General features: G+C 40.4%; 1 protein-coding gene across 5 annotated transcripts in view; it reads left to right on the top strand.

Moving 5' to 3' along the window:
- BUB1 (BUB1 mitotic checkpoint serine/threonine kinase) overlaps positions 1–23,687 on the top strand; it is a 41,752-nt gene that overhangs the window by 13,000 nt on the left and 5,065 nt on the right. For 4 of the 5 annotated variants that reach the window (XM_060168657.1, XM_060168655.1, XM_060168656.1 and 1 more), the window contains 10 exons: positions 851–1,107; positions 2,853–2,911; positions 4,220–4,348; positions 4,448–4,558; positions 5,298–5,397; positions 6,361–6,442; positions 7,424–7,598; positions 12,051–12,138; positions 16,740–16,975; positions 18,129–18,272. In XM_060168657.1, the coding sequence (XP_060024640.1) occupies positions 851–1,107; positions 2,853–2,911; positions 4,220–4,348; positions 4,448–4,558; positions 5,298–5,397; positions 6,361–6,442; positions 7,424–7,598; positions 12,051–12,138; positions 16,740–16,975; positions 18,129–18,272 (1,381 nt within the window). The remainder of the gene's footprint in view (positions 1–850; positions 1,108–2,852; positions 2,912–4,219; positions 4,349–4,447; positions 4,559–5,297; positions 5,398–6,360; positions 6,443–7,423; positions 7,599–12,050; positions 12,139–16,739; positions 16,976–18,128; positions 18,273–23,687) is intronic. The other variant, XM_060168658.1, reaches the window with a different exon arrangement.

The following is a 23,687-nucleotide window of genomic DNA, read 5'->3' as shown; positions in this document are numbered from 1 at the left end:
AAGTTAAGGGCCCGTGTCCTTCCCACTGTGCGCCATGCTTTTGTGGCAGTCAGTGCAGTTTATATTCGTGTTTCCTACTCATTAAAGGGAAGATGGTTACTAAGGGTATTCTAATAGCAGGAACACCATTATGAGCATTTGGTAACATTGACTGTTAGTCTTTTCCCAAAATTAAGTAAGGAGAAATGTGCCAGTTCTTAAATACTAATGAATGCTCAGGGCTGGTATTTTATTTTATTTTATTTTATTTTTAAAATTTTTTTAAATTTTATTTATTTATTTTTGGCTGCACTGGGTCTTTGGTGCTGCGCCCGTGCTTTCTCTAGTTGCGGCAAGCGGGGGCTACTCTTCGCTGCAGTGTGAGGGCTTCGTGGGCTTCTCATTGCAGTGGCTTCTCTTGTTGCAGAGCACAGGCTCTAGTTGTGCAGCCTTCAGTAGTTGTGGCACGCAAGCTCTAGGTGCGCAGGCTTCAGTAGTTGTGGCACGCGGGCTTAGTTGCTCCGTGGCATGTGGGATCCTCCCGGACCACGGCTCAAACCCGCATCCCCTGCACTGGCAGGTGGATTCTTAACCACTGTGCCACCAAGGAAGCCCCGGTGCTGGTATTTTAGTGGTTAGAAGTATGAGCTGCCAGTTGAGTGTGTGGTTAAGAAGCTACAGAAGCATCCACCGCGTAGAGTGGCCTTTGTTGTTGACTGTTCATTTCAGAATACCTGGAGGGGTAAGGAACTGGCTCAGGAGGAAAGGAATCTACTGAAGAAGACAGGTGCCATTCTTTGAAAAGCTGTAATACCTAATTAGCAGTCTGGACCTCATGGCTTTGTTTTTGTTTGTTTGCTTATCATGAAAGGTCAGCCCAGCACGTATGGGGCCACACACAGGCTCCCCGCAGGAACTGAGAGCTCCGAGTCTTCCAGCTGTCCATCAGCAGACCTCAAAGAATGCAGGAGAGACACCCGAAGAGGCATCTGTTGTTCCACTTATGGCAAATGCTGTCACCGCTGCTTTGGTGTCCCCAGCCGTCACCCAGAGTGTAGCTCCCCAGGTTCCTTTGGCAGCCCAGCCAGTGACAGATGCCATGTTGACGGTGGCCAGCAAAGATGCCAGGTAAGCCAAAGGTAGCCCTAGAGATGATAGTGATGTGAATGGTGTCTGACGGCTTCTTTACGTGACCTGCAACATCAAGAGCAATGTGTAAATGATGGATGAGTCTTGTTTTTCAAAATAATTTTTAGATGGGCATGTAGTGGAAGAAACAAGTTACCAAAACATTAGCCCCAAATCTTCAGCCTCACTTATTGTTTCTTTTAGAGTATTTGTTTTACTTCATACTTCCCTCTTGAATTATAATTTTTCGATACACTGAAACTTAACAATCTTTTTGTAACTAAAGAATATACAGCTGTTAAACTGAAATTGCCTTTGTTTACTGGCTTTGACTGAACATATATAGGGGTTCATTACAATCCAGATAGTTCCTTGACATATATTCTTCTCATATTCCTTCTGTCTTTCCACCGGGAGCAGTTTGGGATTAATATCTGCTACACAATATGCCAAAATAGTTCTATACAGTGCTGTGGAGGTTTTTTCTCCAATTTTGAGGGATTTTCCTAGATTACAGAAATTACAATTATTGTCGCATCGCTTGTTTATATTTTCCTCTTCAGTCACTTTGGTGCTCTCTCTTTTTTCAACATAAAAATTTTATTGATCTATTGGAACAGATAAAAGCTACAATGTAACTCCACCCTCCCCTTGGGCTAAACCCCTGGGCACAGATTATGGTTCTTAAGTACTGGTTCTTCTCAGTGTCCAAGGTTAACTTTTGCCAATGATTTCTCCTGGAAATAAGATTTAAAGTGATCATGCTTTTTCAGCCACATTAGGACAATAATTCAGACCTGTGTCCTGTATCAAACCATGTATGTAAGAAGAGGACTGTTGTGTGGGGCTGTGACTTCATTAGTTCTTAGTAGTTAATTTACACAACAATAAGATGGTCACAACAGCAGCAATGGCAGGCCCCCGGAGACACAGTTCAGCGTGTCCAGCTGAACCTTATAAAATTATGAAACTCTTTGACCTAATGAACGTTCAGATCATTCAGAAGCCTTTCAGACTGACCCTGACCTTAGCCTAGGCAAGGGACTGAAAGTACCCCCCTCACGCTCTCAGTGGCCTAGACGGCTGACCACGACAGAGAAAGGGCACCTTTCTCTGGTATCTCTATAAAACTCACGTTTTTATGACAGTTTAATGGGGATTTGTAAGATTAAAAGTGCTTTGCACTTTTTACTTTATACCCTCACAGGGTCCATTAAGGGAAGCAATGTTAAATAGACAGATGAGGTCCACTATCACGACTGCACTTAAAATAAACTTTGATGTAAGTGTCTCACGTACCATTTTTTCCCCTCTTGTTAACTGCTGAAGTCTAGAGGACAATGCACTGTGGCTACCTGCCCATCACGAGAGAGGTGGCCCCTGTGGCGAAGGCGCCAGCGCTTCCCCACGTCACAGCGCAGGAGAGTGGTGCCGGACGGCAGGCCCGGAGCTGGGGGTTAGCCCTTTAGCCTGTGTAATAAATGGGATCGTTCGAACCTCGTGTATGAATGATTATCGGGTGTTAAAGTACAGAATCACTATGTCAAGCAAACGTGAATACCTGGCCTTTATCTGTAAGAATTATTGTCCTCGAAAGGAAATGAAAGAAAACACAAAACATCTTATTCACTTACACTGTAGACCTAGGCAGTCCCATCTGTGTTTTAACAACAGGCTCGTAATTGCTGACATTTTTTACTGTTCTTTCTTGAGAGTTATTGTGTCTCAAGAGTTTTCTCTCCCAGGTGTATGAATAAAAGTACTCATGAATTCAAGCCACAGAGTGGAGCAGAGATAAAAGAAGGTAATGTTTAACTATTGATATAATACATTGCTGTCTAAGCTGTTTGCCCAGACTCGTCCAGGTCGCTCAAGGGTCTGTTTGGTGGCTGCAGTTCATGAAGGCTTCAGACCTTAATGAACCTGGGTGTCAGCTTTCCCGTTCTTAGAAGGCAGGGGTTAGTTAAACCCCAGACCATTTCAAATAAAGGTAGAAATTCACTTGACAGTCACATCTTAGTTGGAATCCTTTGGAAACTTGATTTGTGAAAACTTTCCTATTAAATTTCTCAGCAGATTTTAATCTAAAACCAGAGTCATCTTTAACATGTTGTGAAGACGGAAAGGTGATTAAAAGTTTAATTAGGAGTGTTATACTTCCGTTTGGTACTACTTTGTTAGAGGTATTTGCATAAAAGTAAGTTTTATAAATAAAATAAGACACCTGGATTGGGTCTTCATTCCCCCCACTCCTTCATGTACTGTGCCATCCTTTCCTATGACAGTTTAGTGGGAGCAGAGCTACTTGGAAAAAGCAGTGACACCTACATTTAACCAGGACCTAACTGAGCACTAGTAGAAGCCAGGCACTGTTCTAGGTAGTGAGAGATGCAGTCGCGAACAGAAAGGACAGAAATCCCCACCCGCGAAGAGGGGGAAAGGAAGTGTGGCGGGGGGGGGGCGGTGGGCAGGGGTTGAAATCTCAGGGGCAACTGGGAAAGACCCTCACAAAGAAGGTGATATCTGGGTAGAGGGGGGAAGCGTCCCACGCAGCCCTTGGAAACCTGGTTCAGGTGGAGGGAGCAGCAAGGGCAGAGCCCTCAGGTAGGAATATCCCTGAACTGTTTGGAGCACAGCAGAGCGGCCAGTGGCCACAGGGAGCAGGGGAGGAGGAGGAAGTTGAGGTGGGAGCCGAGAGGCTCAGGCAGTGCAGGGCCGTGTACGCCATGGTTTGGGCCCGGCTGAGGGAGATGGAAAGCCAATCCTAAGATATACAATGTCACTATTAACTACTTCTGGGGTATAGTGGAGCAAAGAGGGCTATTTATGACCAGTCTGCTAATTTGATATGATCTTAGATCAAGCCACTTAATCTCTTTGAGCTTTTATTTCCTTTTCTGTAAATGGATACTTCTTGCCTTACCTACCTCGTGGGACTATTATAAAGAGAAAAATGAAAGATATGGAAGCATTATAGTAATGGAAGTCCTTAGTGAGGATTATCAAGAATAATAAAAATGTATAATGAGTATAATAAGTTTCTTAAATTGTGCCTTCTGAACTATTCTGATTTCTCTACTGATGCTGCATTCTGTCCCCATTTCTTTAATAGGGTGTGAAACACAGAAGGTTGTTAACACAAGTTCTTTTCACACAACTCCTAACACGTCACTGGGACTGGTTCAGGCAACGCCATCCAAAGTGCAGCCGTCACCCACCGTGCACACAAAAGAAGCATTAGGTATGTAAGGCCTTTTGTTTGAATGTGTAGCATCTGACGACAAATTAATGAAAGCTCTTTTGCAGCCATGTTTACCATTATTCTTTCTATTCTTTTAAGGTTTCATCATGAATATGTTTCAGGCTCCTACACTTCCTGATGTTTCTGATGACAAAGATGAATGGCCATCTCTAGGTCAAAATGAAGATGCATTTGAAGCCCAGTTTCAAAGTAATAACAGATTGTTTAATAGCTACTAAGTGGATAGCGTAGTGGGTGGTTGCCCACAGAAATAGCAAGGATTATACAAGAAGTGGTCCTGGCCTTGGTTAGCTTGTCACATAAGGGCATGGAGTTTGTGAAATAAAAAAATACAACGTTATTTGGCAAGGTACTCAGTGTGTGCCCTAGACTTGGTTTGTTTCTTAAAAAATAATAAATTGTGCTAAAGAAGGACAAAATCTGCATGGGTAGGAATGGCCAGGAAGGGCTGAGTAGTGGAGGGATACTTGAGCTTTGCCCAGCAGAGGAATGTTCGGGCTGGAGTGTTGGGAGCCAGGACTAGCCCACCTTTGTCTAGAGTCAGAGGATTTGTGCTGGAAGCCAGAGAGAGATCACGATGAAGATATATAGAGAGCTAAGAGCTTAGTTCCTCATTGTAGGAAAGCAAAGACATGGAGAGCTTTATTCAGTGTCAGTGACCATAGCAGTGTGTTAGGAGAACGGCGAACGCTGCTTTATGTGTGGCAGAAACTCGAGATCGGAGGCTCGCGTGCTAACCCTTGTGACCATGGTTAGTCCCTTCATGTCACTGAAGAGTGACTTACCTCGTTGCCTAGTATTTCAAAAACTGACATCAGTTGTTTTCTGTAGCTCTTATTCCATTTTCTTATTTGTAGTTGAAGTTGCACCTAAAGGATAGTGTTTTTGGCCTATTTTAATAATTAACTGCAATTTTTTACCCTGGCAGAAAATGCAACATCTTCTGGGGCTTGGGGAGTCAATAAGATTATCTCTTCTCTGTCCTCTGCTTTTCCTGTGTTTGAAGATGGAAACAAAGAAAATTATGGGTAAAGAAATATCTGGTTAAGATAACACTGGGGGAGATGCATGTTGCCATAGTGACAGGGACAGTGCGGAGATCCCTCCAGGAGTCCAGGTGGTGAGCTGGTGAGAGAACAGGACCTGCCGATCAAATGGCCTGGGCCCCAGCCCCAGCTCTGCCACAGATGAACCTTTTGACCACATGGCCGGGAGATTGCTGCTGAAGTTCTTTTCCAGATCTGCAGAGTTCCGGGGGGTTACAAGAAAGTAGTCCTTCCATAACAAAAGTATTTGTTACAAAAGGAAACCGTATGGTTATAAATCATCAGAGAACCAAGGGATCCTATATATTTGAAATTGTATTCGCTGTAAATGATTTCACCAGTACAGGTATCCATACGTGCTCTGTATATATTTGCAGGATTGATAAAGTAGAAAAGGAAGTGGCTTATATTGGGTCACACTGCAGAGAACATTTGTTTTAAGGCTGAGCCCCATCAGGATAGAGTAGGGTAGCACGAGGAAGTTTCACCATTAATAATTTAAACCGTGAAAGAGAGGTGTGAACTAAAGGTATCATGGTGTAGAAGAGATTCATGTTCTGTAGCTAGACCAAGCACTGGGAATAAGAAATAAAACGTATGGCATCCATGCCATTCTGTTGGCCACGGCCCTAACTATTTTTTTGTCCTTAAAACTTAAAACTCAAAAGAAATAAAAATAAAATAATAATTTAAAAAAACTTAGAACTCAGTGCAGTAGAAAGTTCTGTATTTTCCACCCTCGCTTAAGTAACTGTAGATCTACTTTTATATACATAGTCAAGCTAATTCAACCTGCACTCAGTTTTGCTGTAAAAGTAAGAAATATGTGTATAAATATTAACTAAATAGGAAAAGGGGAGAATGTTTTTAACACTCTAACTTAAGTGGTAGAATTTATTTCCTTAGCATATTTTGCTGTTTGTAATTTTGCAAATCTTTCCTTAGATTACCACAGCCTAAAAATAAGCCCACGGGAGCCAGGACCTTTGGAGAACGCTCGATGTGGAGGTTCACTTCAAAACCAAATGTAAGTAAATCTCGGCTTCATCCGTGAAATGGGTCCCGCAACCCTTTTCTTTTCATTTTACCAAATGCTTGTGCCAGTCAAATGAGGTGGTGTATTTAAAAAACTGTGCTGAAAAAATAAAATATTATGTGGAAAATTAAGTTTTATAGAACATTATTCTATAATTATTTGCAAATCTATTATGCACCACACATTAAGATAGATATAGAAACTGAAAAATGAGTTTGATAATGATCCTTGCCCTCTGAGAGCCTTCCCTTTAGACAGGAGGAACCACTGGGGGCATATATATTTTTCCTAGACCTAAGAAGTTTAATACAGGCTATATGGGAACTCTGTATTATCTTTGTAATTCCTCTGTAAATCTAGACTTTTCAAATTAAAAAAAAAAAATAAGTAGGGACTTGTCTGGTGGTCCAGTGGTAAAGAATCCGCCTTACAAGGCAGGGGACACGGGTTCGATCCCTGGTCAGGGAACTAAGATCCCACATGCCGTGGGGCAACTGAGCTCGCGGGCCTCAACTAGACAGCCTGCGTGCCGCAAACTACAGAGCGCACGCGCCCTGGAGCCTGCGCGCCACAACTAGAGAAGAGAAAACCCTCATGCCACAACTAGAGAGAAGCCTGTGTGCCACAATGAAGATCCCGTGCGCCGCAGCTAAGACCTGATGCAACCAAAAATAAATAATAAAATGAATGATAAATCTTTAAAAAAAAAAAAAAGTAAAAATCGGTAAACAAAACGTGACTCTTGCATGTGACATAACTCCGCTGGAGTGTGTTAAAGATGAAGTGTCCCAGTTCTGGGGAAAAGAACAGACCCACGATGTCCTTGGCTCTGTGTTAGCCAGGGGTTACATCCATTTCTTCGAAAAAATTAAAATTCCTCATTTTTTTGAATCTTAAAAAGTATTAATGTGTTAAATTTCATCTACGAAACAAGGAGATTGCTACTTTTTTTCCGTTCATCTTTCGTTGTAGGAAGTACCTCACACTGACGAGTTTTTGGATGATTCAACCGTGTGGGGTGTCCGCTGCAACAAAACCCTGGCTCCCAGTCCCAAGAGCCCGGGAGACTTTACGTCTGCTGCACAGCTGGCATCTACGCCCTTCCACAGGCTTCCAGTGGATTCAGTGCACCCTCTAGAAGATAAAGGTGTGCCTTACACTATCTTAGTGTCTTCTGCCAACTTCAGTTCTTTTACTATTATAGTTTTCTTCTGGAAGATTTGAAAATCATAAAGAGGAAACTTAAAATCCATTCACTGTATTATTACATATATGGTTTTTGGTTTTGGCATAATGTCTTTCTAAAGTCTATGTGCATTTTAAAAGTTTGATAACTTAGATTTTAGGTAGAACGGGAGAAAAATCTATAGAAGCATTTAAAGGCAAAGATACAAAGTCCAACCCATTTGTATGGGATTATAGCTTTATTTCATGTTTTACAACAAACAAAATAGCCACTACAGACAGACTTGAATGTTAAAAATATGAACATTTTATTTTCTAATTTGGTAAGAGTAACAAACAGCAAATTTTAATCCTTGATATGTATCTATAAATTTTATTACTTTAGAGATGTAGCCAAGTACTATACTCGGAAAATCATATTTAAAAATTTTTTAGTGATCTGATAAAACTCACAGATAGTCCTTATTTTCCCCAGACATAACATTCTCATATCAAAGATCTTTATACATATGAACTGAAGCTTAATGAATGACACAGTTATTGAATACAGATAATTATTACCTATTAAATACGATCCTGCAAAATAACTACAGGCATACCTTGTTTATTGCACTTTATTGCACTTCGCAGATACTGGATTTTTTTAACAAATTGACGGTGTGTGGCAGCCCCATGTCAAGCAGCCCACTGGCACCATTTTTCCAGCAGCATTTACTCACTTTGTGTCTGAGTCACATTTTGGTAATTCTCGCAGTATTTCAAACTTTTCCTTATTGTTATATTTGTGATCTGTTGTCAGTGGTCTTTGATGTTACTATTGTGACTGTTTTGGGGTGCCACGAACCTCACCCACGGCAGATGGTGAACTTAGTCAATGGTTGTTGTGTGTGTTCCCTGACTGCTCCACCCGCTGGTCATTCCCTGTCTTCCTCACTCTCCTCGGGCCTCTCCCCTGAGACACAACAATAGTGAAATTTAGGCCAGTTAATAACCCTACAGTGGCCTCTAAGTGTTCAAGTGAAGGGAAGAGTTGCACGTCTCTCACTTCCAATCCAAAGCTAGAAATGATTAAGCTTAGTGAGGAAGGCGTGTCAAAAGTCCAGTTAGGCCAAAAGGTAGGCCTCTTTCACCATGTGGATGCAAAGGAAAAGTTCTTGAAGGAAATTAAACGTGCCACTCCAGTGAACATATAAATGATAAGAAAGCAAAACAGCCGTATTGCTGATATGGAGAAAGTTTGAGTGACCTGAATAGAAGATCAAAGCAGCCACAACATCCCCTGAAGCCAGAGCCAGGAAGCTGCAGAAGAAAAGTGTGAAGGTAGCAGAGGTTGGTTCGTGAGGTTTAAGGAAATAAGGCATCTCCTTATCAAAAGTGCAAGGTGAAGCAGCAAGTGCTGATGCAGAAACTGCAACAAGTTATCCAGAAGATCTAGCTAAGATCATTAATGAAGGTGGTTATACTAAACAGCAGGTTTTCAATGTAGATGAAACAGCCTTATATTGGAAGAAGATGCCATCTAGGACTTCCATAGCCAGAGAAGAGAAGTCAAGGTCTAGCTTTAAAGCTCCAAAGGACAGGCTGACTCTCCTGTTGGGGCTAATGCAGCTGATGATTTTAAGTTGAAGCCAATGCTGTTTACCATTCCAGAAGTCCTAGGGCCTATAAGAGCTATGCTTCATCTATTCTGGCTATTCTCTATAAGTGGAGCAGCAAAACCAGATGGCAGCAAATCTGTTTACAACATGCTTTACTGAATATGTTAAGTCCACTGTTAAGGCATACTGCTCAGAAGATTCCTTCCAAAATAGTACTGCTCATTGACAATGGACCTGGTCATCCAAGAGCTCCGATGGTGATGTACAATGAGATTATTTTCATGCCTGCTACCACAACATCCATTCTGCAGCCCATGGATCAAGTAGTAATTTAGACTTTCAAGTCTTATTATTTAAGAAATACATTTCAGGGACTTTCCTGGTGGTCCAGTGGTAAAGAATCCGCCTTCCAACGCAGGGGACGCAGGTTCGATCCCTGGTCAGGGAACTAAGATCCCACGTGCTGTGGGGCAACCAAGCCCACGCGCCTCAACTAGAGAGATGCCCATATGCCACGGCAAAGATCCTGCCTGCCACAACGAAGTCCTGATGCAGCCTAAATAAAAAAAAAAAAAAAGGAAATACATTTCATAAGGCTATAGCTGCCATAGACAGTGATTCCTCTGATGAATCTGGGCAGTCAATTGAAAACCTTCTGGAAAGGATTCACCATTCTAGATGCCATTAAAAACATTTCTGATTCATAGGAAGAGGTCAAAATATCAACATTATCAGGAGTTTGGAAGAAGTTGATGCCAACCCTCATGGATGACTTTGAGGGGTTCAAGACTTCAGTGGAGGAGGTAACTGCAGATGTGGTGGAAATAGCAAGAGAACTAGAATTAGAAGTGGAGAGAAGGTGTGACTGAATTGCTGCAATTTCATGATAAAAAGTTAATGGACGAGGAGTTGCTTCTCATGGATGAGCAAAGAAAGTGGTTTCCTGAGATGGAATCTACTCCTGGTGCAGATGACAACAAAGGATATAAAATACTACATAAACTGAGTTGATAAAGCAGCGGCAGAGTTTGAGAGGATTGACTCCAATTTTGAAAGAAGTTCTACCGTGGGTAAAATGTTGTCAAACAGCATTGCGTGCTGCAGAGAAATCGTTCATGAAAGGAAGAGTCAATCAATGTGGGAAACTTCACTGTTGTCTTATTTTAAGAAACTGCCACGATGACCCCAGCCTTCAGCAGCCACCAGCCTGATCAGTCAGCAGCCACCAACATCGAGGCAAGACCCTCCACCAGTCGTAAAAGATTGACTCCCTAAAGGCTCAGGTGATGGTTCGCATTTTTAGCAATTAACTTTTTTAATTGAGGTATGCACACTGTTTTTTTTAGACATGATGCTATTGAACACTTAAGACTTCAGTACAGTGTAAACATAACTCCTGGGCTTCCCTGGTGGCGCAATGGTTGAGAGTCCGCCTGCTGATGCAGGGGACACGGGTTCATGCCCCGGTCCGGGAAGATCCCACATGCCGCGGAGCGGCTGGGCCCGTGAGCCATGGCCGCTGAGCCTGTGCGTCCGGAGCCTGTGCTCCGCAACAGGAGAGGCCACAACAGTGAGAGGCCCACATACCGCAAAAAAAAAAAAAAAAAAATCTATATGCACTGGGAAACCAAAAAATTTGTGTGACTCCCTTTATCGTGATGTTCGCTTTATTGCAGTGGTCTGGATACAAACCCACGATATCTCTGAAGTGTGCCTGTGCTATGAGACCTGGGACTGCTTTACCTTTTTCTGCTAATTTACTAGCCAAACACTATCACTGCTGGCGGTTTTTTTTTTTTTAATAGCAGTTGTTAACTGAAGGAATAGAGAAAGAACTGCAAAAGAATTTCATTCCCCTGGATGAAAGCTTATTGTAATGTGAAGTCTGAGCCTATAGGCCTAAAAGTTTTTAACTAAGGAGTAAACATTTTTTCTTACTGTACTAACCAAATATATTTCTTTCCTGAATTTTAAAGGAGGATTTAATTGAAACTTGGACAATTGCCAAGTGCTATCACAGACTTGCTACTTTAATTCTAAAAATTTAAAGCTGTTTCAATTTGGAAAACCTAATCTGTTTAACAGTCAAGAGTCTTTCATAAAGTCAATATTGACCTTTCTTAGTGTATTTGCCACTTTGATTGTATAAATAGAAGCTAATGTTCTAGTACTAAAAAGTGTTAGCACCTGTTCAGTGAAGCAGTATCTGATAAAATTTAATCTAGTGTAATAGTTGGCTCTATATTGTATTAGTATCACTTGGTAGAAGTATGCTCTGTATTTCTGCCCTGTCTAGTTTGTCTCTCCATAGATAGATTTCTTTTTTTAATTAAAGGGAGTGATAGTAAGTATTGCCAGGTTGCTTTCTGGTGTGAACCTCTGAGTCAGTTCAGTCAACTAAACGCTGACTAAATAAGGCAAGTTAGACTGAAAGACACCAAAATCTCCGCCCTCCACAAGCGTTTCAGCCTTTTATTCTCCATGGCCTTGGTATCGGCTTCTCCTCAGAGTGTGCGCACTGCCGCCCGTAACTTCCCATGGTCTGGTCATCCTCCCACGGTGGACCTGCTGCTCCCTGGACTCTTTTCTCTTGAAGGATTGTGTGGATTAGGTGTATAAGGTTGAAACGCTCACATATAACGGTAGAATTTTTTAAGTGATTTTTCCCCCATTTTTTAAACATAGTACATTTTACCACAGAATACTATTTTGAAATTATAATGAAAGTCAGTGTAAAAAGGAATCCTGGACTTTATAACCGTATAAAATCATATGTGTGTGTATAATGCCCATCTCTACTTTTCTGTATATTTCAGAGAATGTGGTAGCAGAACAGTACACCCATGTGACTTTGGATTCTTGTGAAAGAAACAAGATGGAACCCTTGAAAGAGAGAAAGTTCAGGTATTGTGTGGGTGCATGTGGTCCTGTCTCTCTCCCTTTTCATTCTAACTTGCTTCTTAAGCTGTAATGGAATACCTCATTCCAGCCCTTCTTTAAGGGCTGCCAGAGTTTTTATCAACTCAGAGCTTTAAGTCAGAAGGTACTGTCTGTACATATAAATACAATGACACTTGGTACATCAGGGCAGTGAGAGAAGCAGCTGGGGTATCAGAGAATCCCTGGGGAAACTGTTTCTGTGACTGACTTCCACTGATTTGGGGAGCAGAACTGCAGATGCTCTTGCCAGCCAAAGACTGACATATAAAGACTATTGCAGAACTGAGCAAACACCTAATTGCTTCTGTATACCCATTATAATTGAGAAAATCAATAACTTTCTTTTTTTTTTCTTCTTTTTGGCTGTGTTGGGTCTTCGTTGCTGCGCACAGGCTTTCTCTAGTTGTGATGAGCTCGGGCTACTCCTCGTTGCGCTGCGTGGCCTTCTTATCGCGGTGGCTTCTCTTGTTGCGGAGCACAGGCTATAGGCGCGTCAGTAGTTGGAGCACACGGGCTCCAGTAGTTGCAGCACGTGGGCTCAGTAGTTGTGGTGCGCGGGCTCTAGGGCGAGGGGGCTTCAGTAGTTGTGGTGCGCGGGCTTAGTTGCTCCATGGCATGTGAGATCTTCCCAGACCAGGGATCAAACGCGTGTACCCTGAATTGGCAGGCAGATTCTTAACCACTGCACCACCAGGGAAGTCCTAATAACTTTCTTTTAAGAGGAAGAAGATAGAATGTTTAAGCCTCTTAGGTTCTGATGCAAAATGCAGACTTCCCATACATACACTAATGCTTTGCAGAAGTAAAATTCTGCCATATTTGAATAGTCTGGTGAATGTCATAGACGCTAAAAGTAGCTACAATCTTTTGAGTATTTATTATATTCCTGCACAGCACTTAACGCTTTTCATGTACTGCACCCTTTAACTAAGCCTTATAATAACTTTAATTGTAGGAACTTTTCTTTTCCAGCATTATAGATGAGGAAACCAGATCCAGAGGGCTAAATAAAGGACCCAAAGCCATACGGCTTCTACTTTGCAGCCCTGGGATTTGAACCCCTATCTCTGATTTCAGAATCCTCGCTCTCACCACTATGCTGTACTGCTTCTTATTATCAAAAACCTCTTCTTGAACTAAGACCCCAGTAAATAAATGATTGGATTAAAGGACATGAGCAGAACTTACAAAAGAAAAATTAATGAATAAACATGTAGAAAAGGGTTAACTCACTAGAAATAAAATTAATGCAAATTAAATAGATTTTGCCTTTTAATTTAAAATTTTACTCAGTGGGCATAGTCTATTACTGCCCACCAGGAATCTTCCTTTGTGCAGCTAAACTTTTGACTCATAAGACTACCATAAACCACACTTGGCATAAGATTAATTTAGATGTCTGTAGGACAAAAATCACTGTTGCCAGCAGGGTAATACTGTCCAAGAAACTATTGTCTTTGACTGCATGTGACAGTTAAGCTGCAAGGAAACAAGACTCGTGGGGAGACACCCAGGGACAGAGGCTTCCTTAGCTTCGAAACCTTCTTCCCAGGGAGTCAGTGGCTCTTGCAACACTCCATAGATTTAGTTTCCAGAGTCCCTGCCAGGGACAGGCCCATTACGAGAATCATTATACCTGAAGCCCGAATCTATGGATTCCCAGCACATGTTCATAATTCTCCCAGTCTAGATACAGCTATTTTTTATCATAAGCATTGATGACAGTGATACCTTACCTTTTAAGTTTTCAGTGGAGAAGGGGAAGAGCTAGAAAGTTAACCAAAATTCACAGTTTTGTGGAGAAGGGAAAAGGATTTTATTCATCGTTTATGCACCCACAATAATTTGGGCACTCATGTTGCTAGTAGCAATGTACATGGGTTTGGAAACACATCTGTTTTGTTGTAATATAAAATACTGGAGATATGTTCAATATCTAAGAACAAGGGAATTGTTACACTTCATCATACATCCACTGGATTAAATGGTGTACAGCATTAAAATCCACAGTAGAACTGTGGAGAAACCCAGCAGACACCACCTTTCCCAAATAATCAGGCTAACGTCACCCGTGATGACACATGGTGATGTCATGGGAGGAGAAGGGTCACCTCTGTGATATTCTCCCCAAACCAATACTCATAGTCTAGCCAGGAGGAAAACCAGAGAAACCCAGGGCTTCCCTCGTGGCGCAGTGGTTGAGAGTCCGCCTGCCGATGCAGGGGGCGTGGGTTCGTGCCCCGGTCAGGGAGGATCCCGCATGCCGCGGAGCGGCTGGGCCCGTGGGCCGTGGCTGCTAGGCCTCTGCGTCCGGAGCCCATGCTCCGCAACGGGAGAGGCCGCAGCAGTGAGAGGCCCATGTACCACAAAAAAAAAAAAAAAGAAACCCAAATTGAGGGACAGTCTACAAAATAGCTGGCCAGTACTCCTCAAAACCGACAAGGTCTTAGGAAACTAGGAAAGACTAAGAAAGTGTCACAGAGAAGAGAGTAAGAAGGCTGACAACTAATGCAGCATAGTGTCCACGATTGGATCCTAGAGCAAACATGGGGCCTTGTGGAAAACCTGGCGAAATCCAAACGAGGTCTGGAGGTTAGTCAATAGTAATATGACAAAGGTTGGTTTATTGGTTTTGACAAGAGAGCCACTTTAATGTGAGGTGGTAACACTAGAGGAATTTGGTGAGGAACATATGGGAATTCTCTTTTATCTCTGTGACGTTTCTTTAAATCTAAATTCCAAAATTAGTTTATTATTTTAAAAATTCATGGTAGGAAAATGCCTATGTCAAGAAGTAAAAAGTGCAACATGAAGTTGCATGAATTCATTTGTATAAAAATATATACTCGTGGGGCTTCCCTGGTGGCGCAGTGGTTGAGAGTTCGCCTGCCGATGCAGGGGCCATGGGTTCATGCCCCGGTCCGGGAAGATCCCACATGCCGCGGAGCGGCTGGGCCCGTGAGCCATGGCCGCTGAGCCTGCGTGTCCGGAGCCTGTGCTCCGCAACGGGAGAGGCCACAACAGTGAGAGGCCCGCGTACCACACACACAAAAAAATATATATATATATATACTCGTGCATCTGTTTGTAGATATGTGGATCTAAAGGTGCAGAGAGAATATGTGTGTGGAGACGTATGTACAGTCCAAACTTGCTATTTGCATTGGTTCTTTTCTATAAAATCACTGCAAACACTGAATTAGCAAATACTGACCCATTGCTTCTAGGGGAAATACACAGTTAGGATCCTACAGGCCTGTGGTCACAACACTTTGTTTAAAGACACTTATTTAGGGCTTCCCTTGTGGCTCAGTGGTTAAAAATCTGCCTGCCAATGCAGGGGACACGGGTTCGAGCCCTGGTCTGGGAAGATCCCACATGCCACGGAGCAACTAAGCCTGTGCGCCACAACTACTGAGCCTGCGATCTAGAGCCCGCAAGCCACAACTACTGAGCCCGCGTGCCACAACTACTGAAGTCCATGCATCTAGAGCCCGTGCTCCGCAACAAGAGAAGCCACCGCAGTGAGAAGCCCGCGCACCAAAACGAAGAGTAGCCCCCACTCACCGCAACTAGAGAAAGCCCATGTGCAGCAACGAGACCCAATACAGCCAAAAAGAAATAAATAAAATAAATAAATTTATATTAAAAAAACACTTATTTAATATATACTATTGATTCATTAACATTGAACTCATGGCCAAGAGCACTGTAACCCATGCCTGAACAAAACTTATCCAACAAATATTTTCTCCACAAGACACATCACAGCCTTCTTGCACTTAGGAACGCTAGACAGCACTTGAGCACTGCACTTGGGGAACAGTTAAACAGCTAAATCACCAACTAAAAGCACAAAAATGCAAGAAAAAGAAACACCCCACATCGCTAACCATACTGTGAAAGGACACTGTTTACAGTATGAGCCGAAATGAGAAGGCAGAGCGTCACCTTGCTCGACCTCACCTGGGAACATAAATGTTGAGTGACTCAAATTTTTCATTGTTCTGCACGTCTTGAGATGACAGCAAAAGCACCATGAGTGTTGTTTGGGGTAACAAGTATTTTCATATAGGTGAATTCACAGGTATGGAATCCTTGAGGAATGAGAATCGACTGTGTGTGTGTGCGCGTGCGTGTGTAGAAATGTACTGGTGTTCGGTTGTTGGACTATGGCTGACATTTTCTGTTTGTTTCAGTGTTATAAAAGAAGCCATTTTTGGAATAAAATCTTCAGTCCCTATTACAGTAGTGATGCTTAGAAGACAACTTGAGAAAGTAAACCCTTTCCTACCAACATCTCCTACTAAAGAATATCCAATGTGTCACCTCACCTATTTAATATATTACCACGTTTCTTATTTTATTTCTATTCATATTGTACGAGCTGTGTATCTGCATATATTTGTTTGTATGAAGAAAATGCTTTAATAAACTCTTTGTGAAGCAGTTTTGAAATCTCATTCCTAGAATGAAAAGGAAACTGTTTTGTGGGATTTTTATGTGTTCAAACCCAATAAAGCTTGTAATCATGTGTGTTTATCTTGTCCCTTTAACACATCCAGTCCGATTGAAGAGAAAAGCTCAGAACCAGCGTTCCCCACAGATGTCTCTTCAGCATCCTTGCTCCGTCTGAGCCAACCTGCTGCAGCTGTGCTGACCAGCGAGGCCGAGTGGGGCCTCAAGGCCTGTAAACTCACAGACCCTGACTTTGCCCCTGCAGAGGATCCAGCAGACGCCAATGCCAGGTTCCAGGCAGAACCAATGCAGACAGGCTTGCTTGGGAATATCGACGCTCCAGGTGTGAACAGATGCTCATTCTTAATTGTTCCCTGAATAAGGACAATAACCTGTTAAAAGCTGTTCCATGAAAGAAGCTCAAAGAGCAGGGCCTTGAATGCCGTTGAGTAGAACGCAAGCTCAGACAAACTTGCATGCTGTATCACCGAGCATACAACAGTAACATACTTGAAGGACTAATTAATTTGTTTTAATTTTAAAAGGTATCAAAATAACTACTGTTGGAAAAGAGAGCTGGAATTGGAGGGCCCATTATGCCAGGCGTTTAATCTAATACTGTTATCCCCATTTTACAGAAAAGTAAACAGGCTCAGGGTTAAAGGACCCCACCCCCACCCCAAGGTTACACAGAAACAATCTTAACAGTGGACAAGAGCACAGACTCTGGAGATAGACTAGCTAGATTCTAATCCTAGCTCTCTGTCTTAGGCTGTCTTGTGATCTTGGCCAAGATTATTTCAATTCTCTGTGGCCCTGTTTTCTATAAAGTGGAGGGGTTGGCAGTACCTACTTTAGGGTCTTACTGTTAGGACCAAGTGAGTTAGTAAACATCAAGGGCTCAGAAAAGTGTCCCGCATCTGCTTAGCACTAGTAAATATCAGTCATGTTGGATTAGTCTTTGATAACTGCCACTAATAGAATTTTTTATAACATTCTAAATTGGGCAGAAACTTTTTTCTTCCCTTTAGAAACGGTTTCTCTTTGTGGACCCAAAGTATATCTCATACAGACAAATTGCACGTAGGTAGTATGTGTTAAAAGGCAGCGTGTTTTATAAATAGAAGTGGAAAGCAATTTAAAGAATACATATATGATCGTGTTAGAAGTAACTAATCTCCAAGTTTCCCTTTAAGACATGTACCCATAATTGTGTTAAAGGCAAAATCTAGAATAGATGCCCTTGGTGTTAATTTCCTTTGTCCCAACTGAATATTGATTTAAATTTGTAGATCTAAAATGACAGATAATGAACTGTGCAGAAGTACCCATTTTGACTTTTGAAAATGGTTCTTTATTATTTGAATCAATGCTCTTTAAAGATAAGGCTTTTGAAAGCTTATTTAATGAATGTCTCCACTTGCTTTGTCTATGATTTATTTGGTAAAAGTCTTGGATACTGAATTCCTTTTCCTTTTTGTTCCTGTTCCTTTAAGACTTCACTGTTGAGAATCCCTGGGATGATGAGTTGATTGTCAAACTTTTATCTGGGCTTTCTAAACCAGTGAGTTCCTATGCAAATACTTACGAATGGCAGTGTAAACTTCCAGCCATCAAACCCAAGACTGAATTTCAACTGGGTAAGAACCATATGGGTAATAAAACTTTAAACTCTATTTTTCTCTGTGGGAAGTTGATGTTTATTCCTCCTGGCACCGCCCTCACCCCTACCCCTCCACCCCCTCTCCCACTTCCAGTAAAAAGTTTTATCTGTAGTATTAAGATGAGAACATTTTGTTAAGGCATGACTGTAGGATTTCGATTGCTGTTGGGACTATAACTTATAAAGGGCAATTTGGCAATATCTATCAAAATTTAAAATGCATATACTTTTAGACCCAGACATCCACTTTTAAGAATTTCCTGCAGATACACTTGGATATATTCAAAGTAAGGTGTGTGTAAAGCAACAGATTGGAAACAACATAGGCATCTAAGGGGACTGCTTAAATAAATTATGCGACATCTCTACAGTAAACTACAGCTCACTCTGCAGCTAGGGAATGATCTCCAAAACATGCTGCTAAGTGAAAGGGCAGACTAGTGTTATATGCTGCTTTTTATTTCTTAAAAAGGGGCAAGATAATATATATTCATATTTGATAGTATTTCCAGAGAACACTTGAAGGGTACTCAAAACTAATAAAAATGGTTAATTGTTAGTGGAAGGGGAAACAGGGTAGATGTGGATAACAGTGGGAGCAAGACTTCTCATAATATACTTTACACACACACACACACATTCCCCTATTAACATCTTGCATCGGTGTGGTACATTTGTTAAAGTTGATGAGCCAATATTGATACATTATTATTAACTACAGTTCATAGTTTACATTAGGATTCATTCTTTGTGTTGTACATTCTGTGGGGTTTGACAGATGTGTAACGACATGCATCTGTCATTACAGTATCATACAGAACCGTTTCAGTGCCCTAAACCCCTGCACTTCATCTATTCATCCCTTCCTCCCTCTACCTGAAACCCTAGCAACCACTAATCTCCTACTGCCGTCCCCACATAGTTGTAATCATTACAGTATATAGACTTTTCAGATTGGCTTCTTTTGCTTAGCAATATGCATTTAAGTTTCCTCCATGTCTTTTCATGACTTGATAGCTCTATCTTTTTCATCTCTGAGGAGTATTCCATTGTGGGAAGGTACTTTTGTTTATTTATCCATTCACCTATTGAAGGATATCTTGGTTGCTTCCAAGTTTTGGCAATGATGAATAAAGCTGCTGTAAACATTCCTGTACAGTTTTTGTGTGGACGTAAGTTTTCAGTTCATTTGGGTAAGTACTAAGGAGTGTGATTGCTGGATCATATAGTTAAGGCTATGTTTACTTTTGTAAGAAACTGCCAAACTGTCTTCCAACGGGGTTTGTACCATTTTGAATTCCCACAGCAATGAATGAGAATTCTGTTGCTCCACATTCTTGTCAGCATGTGGTATTGTCAGTGTTTGGGGTTTTAGCCATTCTAGTAGATGTGCAGTGGTATTTCACTATTGTCTTTAATTTGCAATTCTTAAATTATGTATGATGTTGAACATTTTTTCATATGTTTATTTGCCATCTGAATACCTTCTTTCCTGAGATTTATGTTCAGATCGTTTGCCCATTTTTCAATCAGGTTGTTTGTTTTCTTATTAAGAGTTCATTGTATATTTTGGCTATACAGTAGTCCTTTATCAGTTGTTTTACAAAGATTTTCCCCCAGCCTCTGGCTTGTCTTTTCATTCTATTAGCTGTGTTTTTTGCGGAGTATTTTCAATTTTAATCAAGTCCAGTTTATCACTTTTTTCCTTTCACGGATCATGCTTTGGGTGTTGTATCCAAGAGGTCATCGGCAAACCCAAGGTCACCTAGATATTCTCCTATGTTATCTGCTAGGAATTTTGTAGATTTGTGTTATATATTCAGATCTATGAACCATTTTGAATTAACTTCTGTCAAAGGTGTAAGATCTGTGTCTAGATTCATTTTGCATGTTGATGTTCAGTTGTTCCATCACCATTTGTTGAAAAGACTATCTTTCCTGCATTGAATAGCCTTTATTCTTTTGTCAGTGATCAATTGACTATATTTGTTTGGGTCTATTGCTGGGCTCTCTCCTCTGTTTCATTAATGTATTCGCCTATTCACCAATACCACACTGTCCTGATTTTGGTAGCTTTTATAGTAAGTCTTGATGTTGGGTAGTGTCGGTCCTCCAATTTGTTCTCCTTCAATACTGTGTTGGCTGTCTGATTCTTTTGCCTTTCCATATAAACTTTAGAATTAGTTTGTCATTATCCACAAAAATGACTTGGTGGGATTTTGCTTGGTATTGCATTGAATCTATAGATCAAGTTTGGAAGAACTTCACAATGCTGTGTCTTCCTATCTGTGTATATAGAATATCTCTCCATATATTTAGATTTTTAAATTTGTTTCATCAGAGTTTTATAGTTTTCCTCATGTAGACCTTGTACATTTTTTGTTACATTTATACTTAAATATTTCATTGGGGGGGAGTTGCTAATGTAAATTGTATTGTGTTTTTAATTTCAAATTCCACTTATTCATTTTTGGTACATGTGGCATAGAACTAACTGTTCATAGTATTCCTTTATTATCCTTTTAATGTCCATAGGATCTGTAGTGATGCCCCCTCTTTCATTTCTGGTATTAGTAATATGTGTCCTCCCTAATTTTTCTTAGTTGGCCTGGCAGAAGCTTATCAATTTCATTGATGTTTTCAAAGAACCAACTTTTTTTCCCACAGAACCAACTTTTGTTTTCATTGATTTCCTCTACTGATTTTCAGTTTTAAATTTTGTTGATTTCTACTCTGATTCTTATTTTTCCTTTTCTTCTGCTTACTTTGGATTTAATTTGCTCTTCTTTTTCCAGTTTTCTAAGGTGGAAACTAAGATTATTGATTTTAGATCTTCTTTTCTAACATATGCATTCAATGCTATAAATTTCTAATACTGCATTTTCCATATCTCACAATTTCCATAAATTATGTTTTCAAAGTGTGTTATTTAATCTCCAAGTTTTGGGGGACTTACCAGCTATCCTTCTGTTATTGATTACCAGCTTAATTCCACTGTGATCTGAGTGCATACTTTGTATGATTTCTTTCTTTCTTTTTTTTTTTTTTTAATTTGGTGAAGTTGTGTTTTGTGGCCTAGAATGTGGTCTTTCTTGATTACTGTTCCATGTAAGCTTGAAAAGAATGTATATTCCACTGTTGTTAAATTAAGTATTTCATGAATGTCTATTAGATCCAGTTGATTGGTGGTGGTGCTGTTCAGTTCAACCATGCCCTTAAGGATTTTCTGCCTGTTGGATCTGTCAATTGCTGATAGAGGGATGTAGAAATCTCCAACTATAATAGTGAATTGATTTATTCTCCTTGCAAGTCTGTCAATTTTTGCCTATTTTGACGCTCTGTTCTTAGGCTCATACACATTAAGGATTGTTATGTCTTGGAGAACTGAGCCCTATATCATTATGTAATGCCTTTCTTTATCCTTGATAACTTTCCTTACTCTTAAGTCTGTTCTGTGTAAAATTAATATAGCTACACCAGCTTTCTGTTGATTAATGTTAGCGTGACATATCTTTCTCCATGCCTTTACTTTTATTTTTTCTGTGTCTTTATATTTAGGGTGTGTTTCTTGTAGACAACATATAGTTGGGTCTTGTATTTTTATCTATTGTGATATAGTTGGATTAATATCTACTGTATTTGTTACTGTTTTCTATTTATTGCCCTTGTTCTTCATTTCCTTTTTTGTCTTTCACTCTCTTTCTGCCTTCTCTGGTTTTAATTATTTATGTGATTCTATTTTCTCTCTTCTCTTAGAATATCAATTACACTTCTTTCTTTACTTTTTTTAGTGGTTGCCCTAGAGCTTGCAATGTACGTTTACAAGTAATCCATGTCCACCTTCCAATAACACTATACTGCTTCACAAATAGCACAAGTCCCTTATAACAGAATGTTACCAATTCCTCCCTCTTCCCCCTTATGGCATTACTCTCACTCATTTCACTTACCCACAGGCTGTGCTTACTGAACACATTGTTGCTATTATTATTTTGAACAGCTGTTAGATCAATTAAGAATAAAAAATAAATAAATAAAAGATTTTACTTTATCTTCATTTATTCCTTTTCCTATACTTTTCTGATCTGAGTTTCTGACCTGTATCATCTTCCTTCCCTCTGAAGAACTTCTTTTTTTCTCTTTTATTAATTTTTATTGGAGTATAGTTGCTTTACAATGTTGTGTTAGTTTCTGCTGTACAGCAAAGTGAATCAGCTATACGTATACATATTGGGTTGGCCAAAAAGTTCGTTCAGGATTTTCCATACGATGTTACGGAACGAATGAACTTTTGGGCCAACCCAATATATCCCCTCTCTTTTGGATTTCCTTCCCATTTAGGTCACCACAGAGCATTGAGTAGAATTCCCTGTGCTATATGTTAGGTTCTCATTAGTTATCTATTTTATGCATAGTATCAATAGTGTATATATGTCAATCCCAATCTCCCAATTCATCCCACCCCCCAGAACTTCTTTTAACATTTCTTGCAAGGCAGGTTTACTGGTGACAGATTGCCTTAATTTTTGTTTGTCTAATGAAGTCTTTATTTCTTCTTCACTTTTGAAAGGGAAGAATTCTTGGTTTGTGGTTTTTTGGCTTTTTTTTTTTCTTCTTTCAACACTTACTCCACTCTCTTCTTGCTTGTATGGTTTCTTTTTTTTGGCTTTTTTTTTTTTCTTCTTTCAACACTTACTCCACTCTCTTCTTGCTTGTATGGTTTCTGAAGGGAAGTCAGTGTGATTCTTATGCTTGCTCCTCTATAGGTAAGGTGGTTTTATTCCTCTGGTTTCTTTCAATATTTTCTCCTTGTCTGATTTTCTGCAGTTTGAACATGACATGCCTAGATGTAGCTTTTTGGTATTCTTCCTGCTTGGCGTTCTCTGAAATTCCCAGATCTGTGATTTGGTTTCTGTCATTGATTTTGGAAATTTCTCAGCCATCATTACCCCAGCTATGTCTTCTGTTCTCTTTTTCTTCTTCATCCTAGTGTCCCATTACACATTTCTTACCCCTTTTGTAGTTGTCCCATAGTTCTTGAACATTCTTTTTCATTTTATTTTTCTCTTTGCGTTTCAGTGTTGGAAGTTTCTGTTGGCATATTTGTCAAGCTCACAGTTTCTTTTTCCAGCCACATACAGCCTATTGATGAGCCCATCAAAGATATTCTTCATTTTGTCACAGTCCTTTTTTATTTCTAGCGTTTCCTTTTGATTCTTTCTCGGGGTTTGTATTTGTCTTCTTACATTACTCTTGTATTCTTGCATTTTGTTTACCTTTTTCATTACAGCTCTTAGCATATTAATCATAATTTTTTTATTCCTGGTCTTATAATTCCAAAATCTTTTCTATATCTGTATCTGGTTCTGATACTTGCTCTGTCTTTTCAAGC

This window comes from Lagenorhynchus albirostris, chromosome 13, assembly GCF_949774975.1.
Source record: "Lagenorhynchus albirostris chromosome 13, mLagAlb1.1, whole genome shotgun sequence".
Classification (NCBI taxonomy): Eukaryota; Metazoa; Chordata; class Mammalia; order Artiodactyla; family Delphinidae; genus Lagenorhynchus; species Lagenorhynchus albirostris.
This window is presented reverse-complemented; position numbering and strand designations above follow the sequence as displayed.